This window comes from Brachyhypopomus gauderio, chromosome 3 (genome assembly GCF_052324685.1).
Source record: "Brachyhypopomus gauderio isolate BG-103 chromosome 3, BGAUD_0.2, whole genome shotgun sequence".
Lineage (NCBI taxonomy): Eukaryota > Metazoa > Chordata > Actinopteri > Gymnotiformes > Hypopomidae > Brachyhypopomus > Brachyhypopomus gauderio.
The window spans coordinates 15608261-15631909 of NC_135213.1; the positions used below are offsets into that span (position 1 = coordinate 15608261).

Here is a 23649-nt window from a genome sequence, read left to right on the forward strand (position 1 = left end):
AAAGTTGGCAAAGGCAGACTGCTTTCATTATAAAGCACCCTCGGTAATGACCATCCTGGCATTTCTGAGAGATATGTTCTAGGAGGGACAGTAGCTACCTGTCTCCATTTTATACACACAGACGGGAGTCTAATTGGCTGCAGTGATGGTGGTAGTAGTGAGGGGTGCATTAGCTAATGGTTTGGAGAACATGACAAGAACTCAAAGTGCTACCTTATAATACATCTCCCCATTTAAAAGTCATATTTTTTTGGCATCTTCTAGTCCACACAAGCTCGTATTTTTCAAAGACATTAGTCAATAAAGTGAGTTAAAAGCTCCTGACAGATTTTTGCTTTTTCAAATATCATCAATATCCTAAATTGTACACCTAAAATGGTCAGACTGTCAAGAGTTTAAATGCCTGTAAGGTATTTTACAAGGTTCATGGTAAGCTATATAAGGTGAGGCAAATACAAGACTCCTCAGTGTGACTGACCCTTTAATCTTTTCATAGTCAACTATTCTTTTGGCCTGTCAACTATGCTGGCTTTAGAGCTAAGTGGAATAAAACAGTTAACACTATGCATAGAATGTTGACCTCAATGACCTCTGACCTCCCCACATAATAGTCCATCCTACTGAATGCATTCTCACCTGTGGATCTGCCACTTTCAAAACCTCCTTTTTCTATGTCCATTCTCCTTTTTACACAGTGGGGTAATTGATGGAAATTGATTGCTTTTTGCTTGCATATCACATATGGAGAGTTGAAACCGTAAGACAAAACAACACCCTGTGTTTCAAACCTCAACCCAGACCAGTTGTGTTATTGGCTTTATCTATTTGCACAAGATGTCTTCATAGAATATCAACACAGTGAACAGCCTCATCAAGTTCAACATAACATGAGGAGAAACTTGGATATTGAAGTCCTCAGGAATCCCACTCATACCAATGAGTATTTGTTACTGATTCCCGCAAGACACTGTAACACTATGCTTCTCAAGCCAGTCCTTGAGGCCCACCAGACAGTTGCACATTTTTGCTCTAACCCTAATGCATTGGGCAGTTAAAACAAAGCACAGTGCTGAATCACATGTACCATACGGCATACATCGTAACACAAATGGAGAAGCATAATATACTGTGTACAATTCAATAAAGAATGTAGATTTGAATATATCTGACATAAAACAAATTATTTTATGGTCAAGAGTGGTCTGCCTAGGTCTAAAGATAAGCAACAATCCATATAGGACAACAATGCACACAATCATCATCATCATCATCATCATCATCATCATCATCATCACTTCTGCCTATGCCCAGATACATTGCCTGACATCAATTGCCCACTATCATTATGATATCATAAGGAACACTGCTGGCATTCTATGCTTACATTACTCTATGCATGTTAGGCAATCCATTATTTTTAAAAAAAAGGAATATCAAGAAGGCAAAGTGATCTATCTATCTACAACAGCTCCTTGCACATTTCATAAACTATACTGGTTGTAATAGTTGGCTATAATATCACTTAAACAGTTAATGCATTCACTTGGATCAGTGTGTCAACCTGCATCTTCAAGCAAAGCCAGCATCAAGATAACAGCAACGTTCCCTGATGTCAGATATAGAATGCAATGAAAAAGCTTTCATTCTGGTCCACTTTATCAGATAAATATTGTGAGATGAAAGAGCACTAGTGATTTATATGATTACACATGGCATTTATCACACTAAAATCTGCTCTTTCAAATCAATGCTGTTGCCTGTCACTGTTCAAGGTCGGGGGAGTGAAAGGTCAGTCATGTTTTCTTACAGCCGCTTGGTCGCTGTCTCCTGTCTTAAATCAAGCTTAACGTGATTGGACTCAGCTCTCTCCCCTACCCCCACTATAACTTGGACCAGCCCCAGCTCATTTTAACACGTCACAAAACAGAACTGGTAATCCCAGATGAGGTAATACCAAGTGATGCTCAGATAGTGATGCTCTGTATATAAGGCTATAATCTTGTTCACTTCAAAGATTTTGAACACAATATTGTATGTATTTGTTTTAACATAAAGGCCATATGTATCTGGGCTGGTTTACAGCCTGAATGCTGTTTTAAATTAAACCATTCTATTCTATTTTGTATCAATAACTGTAACACACTATGTGGGACATTAGGGATGTTCTATTTAAAGTACTCAGGAAAATTATTTTCTCCTGACTGCTTTTCTACATTTTTATATTTCCTTCATGACCTCTCCAGTGTTTCCTGCTGTTTAAATCTCCCCTACCATAATATGCCAACTAATGTGGAAGACTGAAAGCAAACACATGCTTCTGCAAGACTTGTGAAGCCAACCACCAGATTTTTTTTCCATATTTACACTAAATTTGTTTTTGTTGGTTACAATAACTAAGCATGTAAACATAATAAGAAACCAAAAGAATGTGCATATGTCATTTGATTGGTGTGTGGGCCATCTAAATTCATAATTATCCGGTATTGAAATAATGTTCTAAATAGGACTTTAACTAATGCAGCCAGCCACTATGATGACTGTAATTTCTGTCAAAAACCAACAACATTCATCTGCCCAAATACATCAGTAGTTTAGCATGGTGGTTCAGTGCTACACTATGCTTGGATACATCATGATGTCACCTCAACACCAACCACAGAAAGTTACTGGATACAACTACTGAAACTCTGTTTTTAATCTTGCTTAACCTTTGACCTGACTGGCCAGCAGTTCTCAGAGGCCAGTTTTCTCTCCTTTTAGTTTTGGCTCATTTAAAGTTTTCTTCCTCATGCCACCTAACACCCCCCAGCTCACTCATTATGGGTCTGCAGCAAGATGTCTATAAAGGCTTCTCTGCCAAGATCGTACTAGAGGTCCAGAAAGAGGCTCCCACAGATATCCATTTGATTCAAGGTGAATGTGTCAAAAACATTTTGCCACTACATGAGCTGAAGAAGGAATTGATGTGTGTAGGAAAACACACACAGGCATCACTGGAAAACACCATAAAAAGTCCATAATCAAGAGGAAAAAATAAGCAACAAGGACAAAGGTATGAAAATGGGAAACCAGAAACACAAGAACTTAGAAACAGGGAACAGCACAGCAAGAAGCCAACCAGAGTACATAAATCAACACTTAGTAATGGATGAGAGAAAAACATTTAACAATGTGCTTGTGGACCTCATCTGATGAAGGACTTCTGTCTGAAACAGCCACCGTACCACCGGACCACAGAGACAGCTTTCTGATCCAGCAACCAGAGTGCCCATTTTACCTTCCTGATGGTCTCTGTCACAGTCCTCTTTCAGGTAATCCAGGAAATGTGATCACTCAGGATCTTGTCTATATCATCATTTGGGTATCTGACAGCACTACTGAACATGTGGAAACATACCAAAAAACCTCTGACCAAAGACCAAAGACCTCTGAGCAAAATATATATAAACCTTCGGTTTTTAAATACACGCTCTGTAAACCTGCTACATGGGTTATCTGATTTTTGTAAGTATATATAAGTAGTAAAGCATGCTTGAAATATTTCCTTCAACACAAAAAATCAGATAACCTATGGAGCAGGTCTACAGAGTGTGTATTTAAAAACCGGAGGTGGAGCACGATACATTTGGCGATTGTCAGATCAATAAGCAATTTGTGGATGAGTTGGCCGAGTGAGGTGCCCAGCGAGCCTCGGTGGACACAGGGCTGTACATCACAGCGGTCAGGGGTGATTTATGATGACCTGGGGAAGAGGGATAACTTAAAGGCCTGGATCTTAGACAGACCTTCACTGAGCAGTGGATGGCTTCTAGGTGAGAGGGGGTGAGAAATGGCAGGTGCATGGTGTGGTAACTGTGCACATCACCGGCGGATGGGCAGTGGAGCTTGGCATTGATCATTATCTATACCAGGTAATATAACCCTTAGTTAGTTGGCTCAGCTGAGTTTGGAGTTGCAATATCTAAACATTTTTTAAGAGGACGAATTGTGTAATTATTAACATTTAAAAAAATCACATATCAGCATCCCACAGTAAAGACTAAAACAAAGTTGAAGCTGAAGAGTTGAACGCTCTGTGTGGATTCATCTATCCCAAGCTCCTTACAAAGCCTGAACTCTGCTCCTAACAACCTCATTTATGTCCTATGAAACCATGTGACCTCCAGTGCACGTGAAGGAAGTTGGTGAAAGATAATGGGATACAGTGCACTTAGAAAATACCCCCCACAACTTCTTCACCAAACAGCACATTTTCCCATCACTGCAATACACAGAGGGCTTCTCTCTCTCTCTCTCTCTCTCTCTCTCTCTCTCTCTCTCTCTCTCTCTCTCTCTCTCTCTCTCTCTCTCTCTCTCTCTCTCTCTCTCTCTCTCTCTCTCTCTCTCTCTCTCTCTCTCTCTCGCTCGCTCTCTCTCTCTTTCAAGAGGCTAGTGGTTTGTTGCCTGAGGAATCTCAGTGGGCGCACCAGGCCATCATCTGTAGATCAGAATCAGCCATGCAGACGCATCACTATAAAAGCGACATTACTTAAAAACCCCTTCCTTACAACAGCATAACAAAGACTGTATTCCCAAGGCTTAAGTAACACTAAATACTAATACATGTCAGCAAACCCACAGAGAGCCATGTGTGGTGTGGACAGATGGAGGCTGGTTTGGCGAGATGGGGTCTGTCCTGTACACCATACGCTCCCTGCCTGTCATGAGGACTCGGAATAAATCAGGACATTCTGCAGCGGCTGTGATCTCTTGCTTGGGGCATTTCTGTTATCTCCTGCCTTCTCAGTCTTCACAGACTAAAGGGGTGTCTTTTACCTGCACTGGGCCTTGGTAGCTGCAGAGATGAATGAATATCTAGAGGTTTGTTTACAATAAATGCCTTGAAGACTGCACATTTCATCATACTATTGTTATAAGACTATAGTAATTATAAGAGAAAATATAATGCTTTATAAAAACAGAACTATATATTAATACCAGCAATAACAAATAACAACAGTGGACCCCAAAAGATTTAATGGGAAAAAAATGTAGTCATATACTGTGATGGTAGAGAAGTTGTCACGGTACGGCGGCCCCCTACTGGTCGCCCCCCGTCTACAGCAGCAGCTTGTCCTGTGGGTGTGGTGTTGTGTTCGTCCCTCAGGTGGGCGGAGCCCGCGATCCGTCTCACCTGAGGGTCATTTGTTTGTCTATATATGTCTTGTCTTTGTACCAGTTGACCGCTGGTTATTATATCCTTAATTCGGATCAGTTCACGGGTTTTGGTTTGCGCACTTCACATATTAAACCATCCTATTTCCCTGAGACTTGGCGTGATTGCTTCCATTTATTTTCGCTCACCCTGCCCGTCACAGAAGTAGGCCTCATGCAGAACATTAAGTGTCATGGTTGTTGAGACCAGGTCTATCACTCAGTCAGAAAGAACGAGCAGGTCATCCTTTTCATTTCCATTACATAAATCTGATGTCATGGATATATTCACTGAAATGTCATGAGAAAGAAAATAAGAGGAACAAAGATTCAAAATGGAAAACTTCATCCTGCAAAGTGAAATTTTAATAGCTAAATAATAATCGCTGGTTTCCTCGGTAACTAGCTGAGTCAAATTATTTGTATTAATTTATGGAACATATTAAACTGTGGGGTGTGGCTATGCATGTTAAGTCGTATAGCCTACAAAAATTAAACTGTAGAAATAGCTGCAAAGCAAAGTCAAAAGATTCAGTAGCATATTTTGTATTAGCCAGTTAATATAATCAGGTTTCTCATGAGAGCAGAGTCAGGGTCAAATAAATCTCTTATGTCCTTTCTTACAAATTTGGGCTCATTTTGGTCAGGAAAAAGTGTTCCTATTATAGTGTTAATTGGCTTCTTCAACTGGCTGTTATTATAATGTGTGTCAGTGCGCCCCCTGCTGTCAAGAGAAATAGAATAGCCTCAGGTGTGACATTATGAATCAGAGCGGAAGCTCAGGAAGGGAACTGATGATGAAAAGATGCCACGCATTAGATCATTACGGCAGTGCACGCCACCGGGGAGCTCTCAGAAAGCCGCTCATCCAGCCCGTGCAGGCAGCCCATCACCGGTGTTTTAAAAACCAATGGAGCATCCCAGCAAAGTGGCCTCCCAGCTCTCAGTGTTGCCTCAGGCTCCACACCCTAGGGGAAAGCCCGTGTTTACGAGAGAACTGTTTTTATTTACATCTCAGACATTACAGTGGAGGGAGAGAGCACCGAAGAAGCTCTGGAACTAAGTGATGTCATTAAAATGAGCTACGCTTCGATTGGCTGACAGATGAGGAGCTTAGCCAGTGGCAGGTATTTGGTGGTAAGACTCTATAAAGGTGATTGGGTAGAAGGTAAATCATTGGATACCAGTGGGGAGTGACTCACTCGTGTCTCCCCTGGGCACAGCAGCAGGGTTTTTATTGCCTCAAGGGCAATTGAATCGAGAGGTAAAAATGTCTCCTGCTCAGAGCTGAGCAAACACTCAACCTCCAAAAAAACTCCTCTCACTTTCTTCATGACTCGCTCAATCATTGTAGAGTCTAGCAAAATTAGGAGCAGTTTTTGATTCAGTAAACACGAAAGGCATTTTCTGAAGTAATACAAGACCTGTTTTGAAAGCTGGGAGTAAACTAAATTGTTATCATCAGTGATACATGACTAAAAAAGACCCAGACCTAACCCATGTCTGCAAAACTAGCTTAAATTTAAGTGGAAGTCTAATTCATTCAATGAGCCATCGAGCAAACAGGGCAGCCACTTGTTCTACCACAGCTGCTGAAAGAGATCCTAATGATGCTGTGGTTTGTCAGCTAGCTTCCTCAACCCTGCACCATCTTTCCTGTGATCTCAGATTTCAAATCTGACAGAATTAATCAAAATCCTTTAAGACTAAAAGACAGAGATTGGATCGAGTCGTGTGCTATTTGCACTTCAAATGGGAAAAAGCATAAATTATACAGAGAACTAAATAAAGATGCGCAGGAATGCTGGTGGATTCATCCAAGTGTTGTTCTTCTCCACCAGGACTGATTTCCCATAGTTTCAGAAGCTTTAGAATAGTATTCCATATTTTTGTTATGTTTTTAGTTAAGGAAACATCTCTGTACCATCCTGAGGGCTAGCAGAAGGAGAACATATGATCGGCATTCCAAACTGGAAGTCTTAAGAGACTTGAATCTGGCTGTGGATCATTTAGCTTGATGCAGAAAACACGATTCATAGCCAAAGGCACTCAACCCACTCACACTCTCACATCAGCACACTGGGCATTGGGTTGCACTCAACTCCATTAATTCAGCCTCTTTTTAGGAAGCGGCACTGTCATTCCCTGGGTGAAAGTAATTCACCTGTCATGAACACAACTCAGACAAGCTAATTTGTTCTTTGAACTTTCATTCACTGGCTGTGCTAAATCTGAAATGACGAATTGCAATGGACCTTATCCTAGTAGCGTTAAAATAAAAATATTATTGCTAACATTACTGCGTCCATTCAAATATAGTATGGATAGTCCTCACAGTTAAGTGAGCAGCAAAATACAGGCAAGGAAATACATGTAATTAACCTAATGCAATCTGAATGCACTTGTAGCAGTGTTGTTCCTTTAAACTGCTTCCACTAGCAAGCAGGCAGAGCTTTCAGACGGATATCATTAAGTGCCCTGAGTAATAGCACCATTCTAGGAATAGATCTCATCTGCCCACATAATTGGTCCATTAGTGCATAAAAGGCAAGAAACTAACCTTAGGTCTGTACTCTTACTTTGATACATTTGATAAATATGGGTTTTAGTGTCTTAAAGCATCAGGGGCGATTAGGGGACTGAGAGCGCCTGGATATGGAGCTTCTCTGTCAGGCACGCAGACAGCTCTCTCATGACTGACAGACATTAAGCGCTTGAACAGCTGCACAATAAAGTGAACACAGTTGTTTTGCAAACTTCTCTGAAACAGTGACAGTCGCAAGGGGAAAAAAGACCCTTGGTCATCATAGTAAAAAAAAAAGAGGAATACAGACTTGCCAACAGAGGACCTGATCATAGAGTGGCACGGTGAGGCTCGCTGATCCTGTCACTGTACAACACAAGCCTTATCACTAGTGGAGGGTAGACTGAAGATGGCTGGCCCCGATCACAGAGCTGCATGGTGAGACAACAGGTTGCGATGCTGAATAAATGTCATAACTAAGAGAGAGAAGTCCTGAAGGCCTACAGAGAGCTACACTGTGACGTTCATAGATCCTGGCCCACTGCTTCACACTACCTCTCTGACAGGCCAATGGAGAGGAGTAACAGGTCGTGGAATTCCGCTCAACCTCCAGACAGGCCTGACAGGTCTTTAAAACGCCTGTTTACATGGTCTTTGGCCCTCTACACGTCACAGCCACCATGTCAGACCCACTGCCTTTCCACGTCTCACTTCTGCTCTTCCATAGGCTCCTGTCACTGTGACCGTGACGTCTCTGTCAATAGCACCACACACAGCTCACTCTGTGCTGTACAGTCTCTTCAGCCTTGCACAGAATAGAACAGGCAGATATAAAATATTGGTCACAAGGAGAGAGCTTCATGGAGGGCTTCATGGACTGTTCCAAATCAACTCACAAAGTCAACAATTGTGCAAATGTCAGGGTTGCCAACTTTTGAAGATTGCTTGGAGTGAGATTTGAACCTGGAGGAGGTGGCGAACGTAAGTTGTCGAGGGGGGTGGCGAACGTAAAATGGACACAAATTAAGTGTTATATCACGATCTCTCGATAAAATGGACACAAATTAAGTATTATATCGCGATCTATCGATCGCCAGTGGTTGGTGCCAGAGCGAACTAGTAACTCATTTAGCGTGTGAAGACAGTCAAATGCGTGTGTCTCACGCTCAATGCGTGAGAGTTGGCAACCCTGAAATGTGGGGATGCAGATAATTACACAACAATAAACAAGACATACATGAAAATTTAAATTAATCTTAGCTCAGTAATCGTTGGATTGCAGAACTGGTGAAATTAATTTCTTTGTCTTCCTCTCTCTCTCTCTTCCTGTCTCTCTCCCCAACTCCATTTCATCAGTGCATTTCCTCGGCAGATGTGTACAGACCTAATCAAACCCAACATTAACATGATCAAGGGCCAAACCCCCCAAAATGCTTTGAAAGGCAGTAGGAACAGCTGCCTGGGAGGCTTTGAACTCAACGCCAAAGAAAACATTCGATTTTTCTCTTTTTCTCAGGAATATGGTGACAGCCCTGTTGCGGACACAAGGCAGATGGCACAAAAGCCTTGCTGTGCTGAGCTGCACCTACAAGTGTTCAATTAGGCGGTGTGCAGGGAGTGGTGCTATCCAAATCACCAACACAGGGCATAATTAGCCAAACAACAACAACTCTGGCGAATGCCCAAAATGGGACCACAATTTTATTTCAGAACAGGTACAGGACAGATTTCACAATGTTTGAACAAGTAACTTAATTTAGAAATGACCTTAAGTCCAGGGGAATTTATTAGTAGTGCAGTTTTTCAAGAGCAGCAAATGAATGGAAAAATGTCAGAGCGTATGAGCGTATTGTATGAGAGTGTATGTGTATGAGTGCCATGACTTTCATTTTATGCAACTATCAGTGATGTGGATGTAACTTTTATTTTAATTGCCTGTTCATTATCATGCGCTCAGTATTTGCTGTAACAACCAGATATTATTTTTTTTTCCAAAATATGCAGAGGATGTTAAAGATGTAGTTCAGTAGTTTATCCACATTATCAAACAAAGGGACTGTGGGATTGTCTAGATGTCAAGAAACAACATGTTCGTAGTGTCTGCTGTGTGGTGATCCTGCAATGCATTCTAAATGAAGGAAGTCAATCAATGTAATCAATTACAAAAGTACTTGTTAGGGACCATGTGGAACAGAATGCAACTACACAGCTATACACAACTATTAGCAGCTGTTAGCTGTTAGCTGTAACAGTTATTTTCTGTTTCTTTGACGTGACTAGTCATGTAAGTCTGAAATGAGCAACTTGAACTGTCAAGCAATTTTACAGTAGACTTGAATTTTCAAGCATGTTTACACATGGCCTACATTATACTTCAATTAATGTTTTCAGCCTCTAAAGACAAAGACAGCCTATCCAATAAACATTTGACTTCTTATTAATCACATCTGCACACATTCGTCATATTAAATTCCAAAAAAACAAACACCTGATTTCTGTGTTTTGCCCCACACACACACACACACATACACACACACACATACATACACACAAACTCTCAAATGAGATGGCACATGGCAGGGTGGGGTCCTGTTATAGAGAACTGAGGCCAAGCTACTCAATAATTTAAACACAAGTCCAACCCAACATCAATCTCAGCATGGTACATCTGATATGCCACCTGATGCTTTTAGTGAGAGAGATAGAGAGAGAGAGAGCAAGCAACAAAGTGATAGGAAGTGTGGGAATGAATGAGAGAGGTCAGAGAAACAAAGAAAGGGTTGGGGAATAGTCCATAAGGGAGCCAGGCAAGACTACAATCTTCAAACATACTATCACAAAAGCACATGAATTCGCTATTAAACAGTGACTATAAGTTCTATGAATTTCTGTAATACATATGAATACTAGAGTATCTACTTTAGGAATGGCAAATATCCTAAGTTGTGAACATCTGTGCAAATGTCTTTAAAACATCAATCCAGAAATCAGAATGTGTAGTTTGTGTCCTTCCAGAGTTCAGGACTCAGGTCTAATCCATTAAAGCCTTAATGAAGAATTTTCCAGTCCTTGTTTCCCAGCAGACAGCATGGCGATGGGGAACACTGTACATATTATTAGGGCTTCAGATGTTACACTGTCAACACTTAGCAGGACGATGCAGAGAGTGCTGACCGGGCCTTTAATCCTGAAACTCAGAACAGTCACGATGTGTTTGGCATGGCGGCGTATGCACACTTCCAGACAGCCTGCATGTGAAAAGGTCACGCTCATTCTGGGGAGGTGACGGAACAGAGGCAAATTCAATGAGCATCCTGTGTTTATCTCCAAGGGATGCGGTGACAGAGCCATGCGTCGACACCCGTGAGCTACAAAGAGCACGCTCAGATCCGGGCACCGGCACTGGGCACCCAGTCGATCCCGACGCAGCATGGTCCACACACTTTTATCCACACACCCACAAAGGGTTTTGAGTCAATACCAAACACACTCTCTCTCTCCTAAAACTCCTTAACAGATGCAGCACACCACCTAAAGGAACAGCTAAGAACTGCGGTGGTCATAGATGCACCATGATAATGACTGCCATCTGGACTAACTATGTCCCTTTCAATGTCATGCTCCAGAGACTCCCTCAGCTAGCGAGGAACAGTATGAACATTTAAAGGTATAATTTAAAGGAGTAATTTCGACTTAAATTTGCAATGATTTCCACTCAAGACTAAGAGCTTGTTTTTCATGCTTGCATTAAAACCATCACAACAGTATACTGAGAGCCTTTGTACTTTCATGATTGTGCAAAATGCTTTTTGGTAACGCTGCACCCTCCTCTGTGCAGTGAGTAATGCAATTCACAGAGAAGACATTCATTAATACAGGCAATGTTCTACCTGACCTTATGAATTTTCCATAGTAGTTCTTGATGTAAGACAGAGCTTTGCATCAAGACAACAGATGCAACGAGTGTGACTAATAAACAAAAAGACATTGTGAGTTCATGTCTCTGCTGGGGGGTAGCTTATTGGAACAGCAAGGCAAATGTTCCTGATAACATGCTGAAAATCAATGCTCACTAATTAGCACAACACAAACTACAAATCACTCCAGTCCAGTAAAGTGATTCGCTGTCAAACACTGCAAACAAATAGCACTAAAAGTGTCTTAGCATTATTAGGAAAGAATTTGAAGAGGGTTCATCATGGCTGTCAAGAGTTTATTAAATTCAAATATTAGTGAGAATAAACTGTAAATACTGAAAATTAACATCCACTGTTGTCATGAATGCCATTAATGTACAATTCATGGTAAGTGGCGGCTATTTAAACTTCTCCATAAATTCCACAACTCTGGCTCAAAACTACAGTAACCAAAAATTATTCCAGACCTTTCCTCATTTTTTGAGTTCTCATGGGTTAAGAGAACCCTATAAACCCTGATTTTTGGCTGAGCGATTCCATTAAGGTGAAGATGGACAGTCGGGCTATAATGAGGTTTCATGTTCGTTTCTCAAAATGGAATGACCTTATCATAGCAAGGTGCAGGGACAGGGCTAACCATGATCAGAGCCAAAGACAAAACAATGTGCAGCCCTTACTCCAGTTTCTTTAAGGAACTGCTGACTTATGTTTTGAAGTCTCTTTCACATTGTAGTAGATAATACTCTACACTGATTTGATTCAATCTCGTCATTAAATGACATGACGTCATTTAAATTAAATAAATCCTAAAACTGGCATGCAACAATCAACAAGCAAACACATTACAAATTATTATTTTTTCATTTTCATTCATATTCATCTAACATGTCACACTGGTGACACAACCCTAAAGTTGTAATTTAGCTCAAAGCTATCAACCTGCTATCAGCAGCACCATTGCTGACTGAACTGGATTATTTTGCTCCATGCTTTTTTCTTAAAAAATTTAAAAAATAAAACTTTTCTTCTCGTTTTGTGTCGTCTATGTATACTAGAATTTGAAAAAAAAATTCTAAAAACTTACAAACCTTCTGACACTTAGAACAAGCATGTGTCAGTGCTTTCTCTCATCAACTAAAACACATTTTAATAGCACTGTTATGTCTAAAATACTGTTAATTATGAGTCAATAACATATTGTTATCCTAATAAATATATACATAAGCATGTTGTATTATATCTATAAAATGTAATATGTAAGATACTGAGAATAAACCAAACTGCAAAATTATGTCATGTGTTAAAATAAATGATGTGCTCCAAACCACATGACTGTTGGAAGAAACAGGCATTAAAGCAAAGGTCAGACAATTTAAAACAAGTTGTTTGGATAAAATTTATAATTGATGTTTTCTTAACCTTTGACAAAGAGATTTTATGACGAGCCAACAGATTTCTGAAACAAGACCAAAACAGTTTCAAATTTGATCATTCTTTTCCCTATAGCTATTATTTTAGCTTTTCCCTATAACTGTCATTAGCTGCTGAACTCCTCACACAAAGGGGGATCCTGAACTTAACCTTTCACCTCTGTTTCCGAGACATTAGCGCCAGTGGTGTTGTTTTATTGTACCAAATTTCCTGATTGTGACTTCAAGGTAATGATAAAGTAACACCTGACTGTAAATCACTGTAGACTTCTTAAGGGCCAATATACCATGTACACCAGAAGACATGAGATCCTCACTCATAGATGAAATATTTCTAGGAATCATTCAATATGTAATTTAAATTTTTATTGGTGCAATACAAAGGTAAATCAATTAATCATTTAAAGGTTACAGGCCAAAAAAATATAGGGCTCCCTGAAGACAAAGTACTTCTGTAATTTCAACAATGAAATGGTTACCTCATTTTATAAGCCCATGAAATAAAACCAGAGCCTTCTGCTAAGTTGGCATGTAGAATAAAAGAAAATCTGTTCCACTCTCTCTCATGTTCTCCTCCCACCCCTCTGACTGTGGTCGGTCAGACTGTCCACTAGAATAAATACAGCGTAAGGAAGGGAACGACTGAAACAGAGAGAGAAGAAGAGGAGGGAGGGAGTGGGTGAGGGAGACAGAGAGAGAGAGAAGATATCGGAGAAAAGAAAAAAAAGCAAAGAGGACATGTAGAGATAAAAGTCTGTGTGTGAGAGGGAGAGAAAAGAGATCAGAACCAAAGAATAGACAGAAAGGATGAAAGGGAAGGAGAGGAAGAGAAAGGAAATGAAAGTAAGAGGAAGAGGAAGGCTGAGCAGGAGAATTTAAGGAGAGCAAGGAAGGGGTGTGTGTGCAGTGTGTGTAAATGACAGGCTTGGAGGATTCAGAGAGTCTGGGGCTTTAAGGATCTGCAGATGCCACCATCCCTTATAAACTGTGTAGCAGTATGTGTCAGTGAATGAGAACACCTTACCTGCACAGAACACAAAAACTAAAACACACATAAACTAAAAAAGTCAAATGCTTTCTGTGAGATGTAGCACTATTTCTGATATTTCAGAATATCTCTTGCCAAAATATCCAGAATATCTCTTAGACTGAAGGAATGCATTTATACAGATGATGACAATTTTCTGTGTGTGTGTGTGTGTGTGTGTGTGTGTGTGTGTGTGTGTGTGTGTGTGTGTGTGTGTGTGTGTGTGTGTGTGTGTGTGTGTGTGTGTGTGTGTGTGTGTGGCATGGATTTCTCTTACCGGCACTACATCCCTCAGCCTCAGCCATCATCTGCAGTAGCCCTTCAAGATACAACCACATCACATTTGTCAGCTTCCATACTGGCTTCAAGTGATACACACACACACACACACACACACACACACACACACACACACACACACACACGCACACGCACACGCACACACACACACACACACGAGGACAATAAACCACTTAAAGAGCTCCAAGCAACAGTGCATCCATCCCAGGCCTATTCTGTGATAGAATGTCAATAAGTTGGTGAGATGTGTCACTGCTTTCCAACAGACTGGTGCATCAAACACCTTACTGGCAGGACTTGTTTCCTAAGATGTATGACCTATGGTTGCTAAAATCTACAATTTCTGACATCTATGGTCCCTCTACAGTTCCTGAGATCTATGGTTTGAGATGTACTATCTAGCCAATAAGAGGTACAGACTCCAATTCTGTGTCAGGGGTGAATCTGTTAAAAAGTGCAACAGTGCAACAACCAATATTTCTCTGTGAAAATCTGTTGTCTAGGGGACCTGGTGACCTACACGTGTTTGTGTTCTCCCTGCTCCAGCAATTTGACTCAGCTCACTGGAGAAGTAACAAGCATCTCTCCAGTTTCCTGACTTACAGTATTTATTTACTATTATCCTTATTTCTTTAAGTCAAACCACAAGAGAGGACAATGAAATGTTCACAAATATAATAAACAAATGTTTAGAATGTGAAATCTTTTTTTACATAAAATTAAACTCTTAATGCCCAGATTAACTTCTTATAAAGTCTAAGCTTATAAAGAAGCTAAAATCTTCTCCCATTACTGAGACTGATAAGCTGAGTACTGAATAAAGGTGGATGAACCCGTGCATGTGATGAGATTTGCTCAAGCTTGTGAGAGTATTTTTTAATCCAGCAACACAGTACAGATTGAAGTCAAATGCTCCATACCATCAGATTAATTACTGTGTAGCCAATACAGTCACATAGACATAAAGACACAGAGACATACCATATGAAACAGATGCGTATGAAACGCTATAACAGCAGAAGATAACAGAAGCCATCAGGTTCAGCTCTATCCTACTTAGGGCTGTACGGCCTGAGGGCCACAGCAGTCTCAGACAAACAGAAGGACGCAGAGGAACAGGTGATCGATCTCATAATAAACAGGAAGTGTTCCACCTGTCAGGTAATCGATACCGGGGGTGGGAGTTAACGCCGGCCGTCAGCAGTGAGAGAGGGAGAGAATTTCTCACACTGACCTCGCTGGCAGGAGTAAATGCCAGCTCTGTGGAGGACTGTATAGTGATTGGTTTTCTGTGGAGGACTGTGTAGTGATTGGTTCTCTGTGGAGGACTGTGTAGTGATTGGTTCTCTGTGGAGGACTGTGTAGTGATTGGTTCTCTTTGGAGGACTGTGTAGTGATTGGTTCTCTTTGGAGGACTGTGTCATAATTTGACTTGGTCCTCTCAGTCAAAATTTTCATTTTTTGTGTACTGTGTAGTAGTTGGTCATCTGTGGTGGACTGTGAAGTCAGCGGTTCTCTGTTGAACTGTGCAGTCTCTGTTGTGGACTTGTGTGTAAATTGCAAATTACACACACAAATCTACACTGACTCCCTAAACCCATAATCTGAAAATAAAAGGTCATGACAATCAGGGAAGACATCCTACCCCTGGTGCACCAGAAATAGGAACAGGAGGTAAGTCCAAGTAGGAGGGGTTACAGAGCCTGGAACACAGGAACATAAACAAGCAATACAAACACAAACAGAACAGACCCAGCAAGGGTTGCAACAGTGAGTGAACTGTAAGAGTCAAAACAGGAGTTTAAAGAAGCGTGAAAACATTTCAGTATCCTGAAAACGGAAACAGAAAGCTAAGGAGGGATGAATAAGAATTTCAGTATCCTCAAGGCTGAGACAAGATTGAGGGGGAGCAACATTACAGAGGTGGTCAAAAGCAAGGTACAAATAATAGTGAGTAGATACAAAGTGTGTCTTTCTAATAGTGGCTGGTAAGTGTCTAAATCTAAATCTAACCAGAACTCACTCAAAAGTGTAATGCGATTTGAGCAGTGTAAGTTAATTTTAGATAATAAAAAATGTAAGAAATTAGTTTCCATTGAAAATGTCTGCACCACTGGACCCAAATAAAAACCTCTGTTGAGCATAACATTAACCCTCAGTTAACTTGCATTCTTCTCATGCCAAAACTCACTCATGACACTAACAAAGGGTGACCAGTCTGTTCAAGCCCTCCCTCCTGTCTAGCTCACTAGCACACTGACACACTAATGCATGCAGCCCAGAGAAACATGAAAGATGTTTATTCAGCACTTATTTATTTATCTAAACAATACAGATGTTAGATCATCGTGAGTTAAATCTGACTGTAACAGGAAATTATAGCTTTGGCTGGGGGGTAGTTAGGGTGTGAGGAGAGAAGAGGGTGGGAGATGAGGGGGGAGAAGGAGGGAGGGACAGAGAGAGAGAGAGAGAGAGAGAGAGAGAGAGAGAGAGAGAGAGAGAGAGAGAGAGGTTAAAGGCTATTTATGTGTTGGGAACAGGGGTGTCAAACCATTGGGGATCAATGCTCAACATCAAAGAGCCTGCACACATGCGCACACTCATGTGAACTTCCATTCTCGTCAATAATACATAAGCCTGACAGTCATGTCTACAAACTCAAAAACTCTTGTATGTCAAACACAGAAATTAAATGAGCCACAATATTTTCAAATGTTTACAAATTGATTTTGTAATTTGATAATTGTCAGGGGGAAAGGGGATGTGGATGAATACTCATGGATCATTTTATAATCTATAAACATCAGTTTTTGTTTTTCAATGGTTTAGATGCTATTTTATCGAAACCTGAACTCACTCTCAAACAGTGGCAAGGAAATTCACCAATATTCACTTTACACACTAATATTCACTTATATTCACTAATAATATTCACTTAATCCACTAATAGTCATTTTATACACTTATATTCACTAATATTCACTTAATTCTTTAATATTCACTTTATACACTTATATTTACTAATATTCACTTTATACACTTTTATTCACTAATATTCAATTTATACACTTATATTCACTTTATACACCAATTTTCACTTCATACACTTATATTCAATTCAATTTATATTCACTTCATTCACTAAGATTCACTTTATACATTAATATTCACTTTATACACTTATATTCACTTTATACTTTTATATTCACTTATATACACTACTATTTTGTGCAAGTCTTTCTGCCCAGCTCTATTTTATCTGAGTGGAACTGCAAGAACTCCAATTAACTTTTCGGTTACTGTAAACCTGGTGAACCTGCCGTAACCACAGTACATGTAATAACCAGCATAAACCTGTCCTGACCAGAATAAACCTGCAGTAACCATAGGAAACACACAGTGACCTGCATAAAACTGTACTGACCAGAATAAACATGCAGTAACCAGCATAAACCTGCAATAACCAGAATCAACCTGCAGTAAACATAGGAACCACACAGTGACCAGCATAAACCTGTACTAACCAGCATAAACCTGCAATAACCAGCATAAAACTGTACTGACCAGACTAAACTTCTTTGTGACTTCGTAGTATATATACATTCTACTTTAGTCTGCAAGTGTCTGAATACTGTTACATTTGTTGCTGTACTTCAGCACCCTGAATTTTACAGTTTTTGACGACTGCTAACGTGCATTTCCCAATACTTGTTATACATTGTCAAAACTCTAAACACAGCAACACATTGACCTCACACAAATAGCCAAATAGTTAATATCGTGTTCAAAAGCACATTTTCTTAACTAAATAACAACTCTGCATTTCACAATACAAACAACTTTGTTAAAACACAGCAAACCTGGTTCAGTATCCAATCATTCTTTCAAACACTAGCACATATTCTCTTTTCGAGATGAACATAGTCAATCACTGCACAACCACTGTAAAAAAACTAACATTTGATGGCAATACAGAAACAGTATTACATGTAATATTTTACCCTCTCCCAGCAAACAACAGACATTTTACAGTAACATCTGTTGTTTTCTTAGTCAGTTCATTTTTACTGTAATCTGCTTCATTTGGACTTTTTTTTCAAATGTGTGCATTTTTGGCAACATACTGTCTACACAATGAGTTATATTTACTGTTAGGTACTATATGGAATGTAGATTAGACAAAAAAGTAGTCAGTAACAGTTTTGCAGTAAAGGGTATATTTTACTGTATTAGGGACATTACTGTAAATTGTGGCCTAACCCAAAAAATAATTATCGTAATTGTAAACATAATTACCCATGGTCCCATATGTGTAAAAATACACATATACAAAAAAAGCCACACAAGGGGGAAAAACAGAATACAAAACTGAACAGTCTTGTTAGGTCTAATCTAAACAGCCTTCAGCAGTTGGCCACATGTTTTCATCTACATCACATCTGATGTTGGCCCTTGCCATGGACCTGGGAAAGAAAAGCTTGGTATGCCTTATTCACCCCTGGCAGTCTTCAGCTGAAATGTCTCTGCAGCCGGGATCCATTGCATCCAGGAGGGACATTTGGTCATGGGGCCGATGATCATACACCTTCCACCTCCAGACTGAAAAAAGTTCCTTAGTGGGGTTGAGGAAAGGCGAGATGGGCGGGAGGAAAAGGGACATCACTCTTGGGTGGTCTATAAACCAGTTTGTGATGACATGAGAATGACAAAATGCTACATCGTCCCATTACAAATGTCCTCGTGTTTCCTCCCACCTGTTCCCTTTCTGCTTCTGGAATCAGTTGTTGGTAGAGTTCATTCAAAAACGAAAGAAGGAGGTCACTGTTATAGGGACCAATCTGGCATTTGTGAAGGACAAAACCAGCACTTGAGATTGCAGGACAAATTATTACTGTGTACAACAGTAATAACTTTTCAGCTGCCTTTGTTTTTGTAGAACTTGGCATTTTATACGATATTTAAGGTTTTGAACCTTAGGTTTTCATTTTTGGCATGCTGTGTACAAGCAATTGTAAATAAGACAAAAACGATCCAGAATTTTGTTATTGGATAACCTTGTGTGTATAGAAAATTTAAGCATTATAAAAACATGTAAAATGACTGCATTTTGTGCCATAACAACATGAATTGAACTAATAGTATAGCCACTGAAAACTGATGTTGTGTTCACTGTGTTTGGAGTTTTGAAAATGTGACTACAGATTGGACAAACGCACGTTAGCAGTCGTCAAAAACTGTAAATGAAATAATAATTTTGATAATAAGGATTTTAAATAAAATAATGATAAAGCACATTAACGATGTAAGCGTCTACAAGAGGGGCCAAAGGTCATTGAGCAGTTTGTTCTTTAGGAGTTTCTCTGCCATTTTTTGGTTATAGGATTATGATGCAATGTACAAGTGACCATAGGAAAGGTATAGATTTCAGTGCCATGTGTTTTTGGAGTCCATAACTTTGGTTTTGGTATGTGCTCTGAAGTCATATACACAGACTCAAACCACTACATCATAACCCTGCAAATACTGCTGTGTCGAAATAAGAAGGCCTGGTATAAAGAAATATGAGAAAACATGTTCTACATGTAATTTATTAATGATGTAACAAATAACTTATTAGGTTAATTTACAGTGCACAGCATTACCACAGAAACTAAACTGCTTAGTCTGCTCTTCACGAGGTTATAAAGAATGGAAGTGCACTTTAATCCCAAATCCCTTATGTTGCTAATACACAAGCGATAACATAAGGGGTCAGCTAATAATGACATCATTCTACCATTAGCAATTAAACATTTATTTGAAAGCACTCTTCAGACCCACAGTTAAAATATTCTGAAAACATCTGCTATGAGGAAAAAAAGAGTCCAATTTGCTTTCCAAATCAATTAGCATAAAACCACCTAGAAAATTGCCCAGACTTGGTGATCAAATTATTTATTAAAATGCTGGACATGAGGTAAAATTACATATGAAGATACAAGGAAATGTATGAGGATACAAGATATGATAACGTATGAGTATTTGAGGTAGATACGAGGTATGATACCATAGGAGGACACAAGGTATGAAAACATATGAAGACACAAGGTATGAAAACATGGGGATACAAAGTATAATAACATGAGGAAATGTGGTATGATAACTTAGTTACTTCATGACTTCAAAATATTTTCCAATACACACCAGCCTTCAATTATAAGTGTATTATAAGAGTTCAAAGACTAATTCTAATTTCATTCTTCCTCTATTACCCATCTGGTTACTAAATGCACTGTGCACTGTGTGTGTTAGTGTATGCTGTGGTTTTAATCACAAAGCAGCTGTCCTGTCCAGTCTCATAAGCCTGGATCCTTTCTTTTCAATGGCTAGTGACCACATCAGTGGAATGTAACTCTGTTCTCCGAGATGTGGGGGATGGCTAAACAAATACAAAAAAGAGAGAGAGAGCTTTATTTAATCTAATATGGGAGTTCTGGCACGGGCTGAGTGAGCTGCATCGACCCATAATAAAAAACAAAACAGGCGAGCCAAGAGTGCTTTTATAGATAAGTCTACTCAGTTTATTAGCAGCTGGATGAGATAGCATGTTCGTTGCTCTTAACAAGGCTCCGCCCACCTTTGCCCTTCAGAAGCTAAAAATAAGATGCAGAAAAGATGCAAAGCACAGGAGAACAGAAACAGAAGTGGTTATTTAAAAGTGCGCATTTGAACAGTGGGTGAACCATATAGATGAGATTAGACTGGGTGTAACAAAGATTAAGAGCAACGTGATTAAAAACTGTGGTCCCCGTGGTTCCTAAATCCAGTGATTCTCAAATCCAGTGGTTCTCAAATCCAGTGAACTTAAAGACCTTAAGGAGTTATAACAGGAGTGTTTAAGTTTTTTAGTTTTATATTTTTGTGGCATTCTCAAAATTTGACAAAACAAAGGCCAGGGTGGTCTCTCTTGAAAAGCCTCACAGAAATGCTACCAATTACAGTGATAGATTTAGATAACTGAGTTATTTCTTGACAGCAGCCAATATTACAACACCCGAACGCTATTTTATGCCTTACAAATGAGTATATTCATCTTGGCTTCTTTCCTTTGAAGTGATTTTTATACTATTGATAGTTGAGCCTGGGACTCAAGAGAAGTGTCCTTATTTATCTCGGTGCTCTGAATATGGAAGCCACACAGTGCATTTGATTTACTGAGTGCTTATGCTGTCGAGAAACACAACGAAAGGTCACAAGCGCGTCTCATCAGAGATTAACCGACTGGTTGAATAGCACCCTCCTGAGAGTGTCATTAACATAATCTTAATGTCATCATCTTCTGAAGGTTTTTTGTCCCTGACCCTAAACCAGTCCATTCTTTGACCAACCCAGCAGGCATTCCTTTTACATTCCAAATGAATGCTGACATTTCAGAAGCTGAGGACTGCAACTCAAAAACCCAGTCTTTAATTTCATAATGAAGAAACATCCAATGATGTCTAATGTTGAGTAAGTGGGGCAGGACACAAGTGCAATAGAGCAGATTGTTTTTTGGGACAAATCCAAGATTCAGAGTGCTTGAAACAGTCATAATCCGAAATAGAAATGGTCATAATAACACTGGTCAGGCTGGTAACAGTGACATCTATAAATAGTACTGAGAATACGAGATAGCAACTAGGTGAAGACAGGATAAAAGGTAAACGCTGCATGGCAAACTGGCTTAAACCAGGTATACACAGACAGCCTGATCAAGGTTTAAAGGAACAGGTGAGGATGAACCGGCGTGGGGAACACACACGATGGAGTAGAGACAAGAGTGAAACCAGGTGCTTGGAGAGAGGGACCCAGGAAATAAGGGGAAAAAAACAAAGACCTGGCATACCTGTATTATTTTTCACATCTAAAAAAGAAGCAATTTTGTATATTGATAAACACTTGTAAGTAAGAACAGGTTTAAGATGAGCTCCAGACATGTTTCCAACAGAACAAAAGCGAAGCATCGTTGGTGCCCGGAGAGCTGAATCAGGGGAGCTGGATCTGCTGGGGGAAGGATATCCAGACGCTTGCGTCATGGTGCTGAGGTCAGCATGGCCATTAGTGAGTCACCCAGCTTCCGTTTGATCCCATTTCTACCTCTGACCGTCCTGACAGTGGGCTGATACTACGCCACCAGCCGGAATTTAATTAAGCAAGTTTCAGTAGGCCACTGTAAGATCCATTAAGGTAACATGTCAAGAAGCTCCATGAGGAATATGATTTACCACATGGGCTTTATGCTTCAGGGGGGGGGGGGGGGGGGGGGGGGTGAGAGAAGAAAGAATGGATGAAGGTTGTAATATTGAAGATGGAACTGGAATGTACATTAGTACCACAGGACTCGGTCAGGTCTCTCCACTGTAATTAATTCTGCCCACCACTAATAAAGTTAAGTGCCCTTAAGTGGATGGCCCAGAGATGGAGGGAGGGGCCTGAAGGTGACTCCATGGAGACTGGATGACAGACAGGCATGGGCAGAATTCAGATGAGAGGAGAAAGGAGAGACAAGGAGAGAGGCAGGCGCCAAAGCCGGCAGGGGACAGAATTACAAGAGGACATTTAGTACCTACTGCTCATATTAATGGCTCCCTGTAGACTTGGGTAAACAGAGTACTGGATACAAAGCAACACAGTGTGGTTAGAGAGCACTTGTTACTCAGCTTGGGTTCAGTATGTCAGTAAAGGGACAAAACAATTTTTAGTGTACTGTACTATATAATCTGGTTTAATTAACAAAAATATTAATATTTGCACATTGCAACTTTTCATTCTGAGAGGTCACATTAAGACATCTCAACTGCCATTTTGGACATTCTGATTCTAGAACAGAGATGCCTCTAAGCCTGAGGGGTCACGGTGCTACAGAGTTTATTTCAGAGCTCGCAGGTCCTATTCCGGAGCTGCACTGCTTTAGTTTAGTTCCTGACTGCATCAAGTCTTTCAATAGCGTCTGAATATTACAGCAGCAAGGTAGCTTTCCAGGACCAGGCACATCCTTTGGCATGCTCCAGTAGATCCTGCTTCAACTCAACAAGGACTCTGAATCAGGACTGACTTCAGTCGCACTTGAATGACACTGATCTGTCAAGGTGAGCTTTTGGATTCTTCTAACATAGACCTTGTCAGATGATTCTATGATATACTATGATCTTCCGAACCTGCAGATCTACACAATGTATAAGGAATTAGGGGTGTGACATTTTGTTCAGGTTGTATTGCACTGTCAAGACATGTGAAAAG

At 40.1% G+C, this 23649-nt stretch overlaps 1 protein-coding gene across 2 annotated transcripts in view; it reads left to right on the forward strand.

Annotated features, from left to right (window-relative positions):
* The first annotated feature begins 16148 nt into the window (after window positions 1-16148).
* pstk (phosphoseryl-tRNA kinase) overlaps window positions 16149-23649 on the forward strand; it is a 28874-nt gene continuing 21373 nt past the window's right edge. The window contains exon 1 of one of the 2 annotated variants that reach the window (XM_076999816.1): window positions 16149-16329. In XM_076999816.1, coding sequence (XP_076855931.1) covers window positions 16252-16329 — 78 coding nt within the window. In that variant the 5' untranslated portion in view covers window positions 16149-16251. The remainder of the gene's footprint in view (window positions 16330-23649) is intronic. The other variant, XM_076999814.1, reaches the window with a different exon arrangement.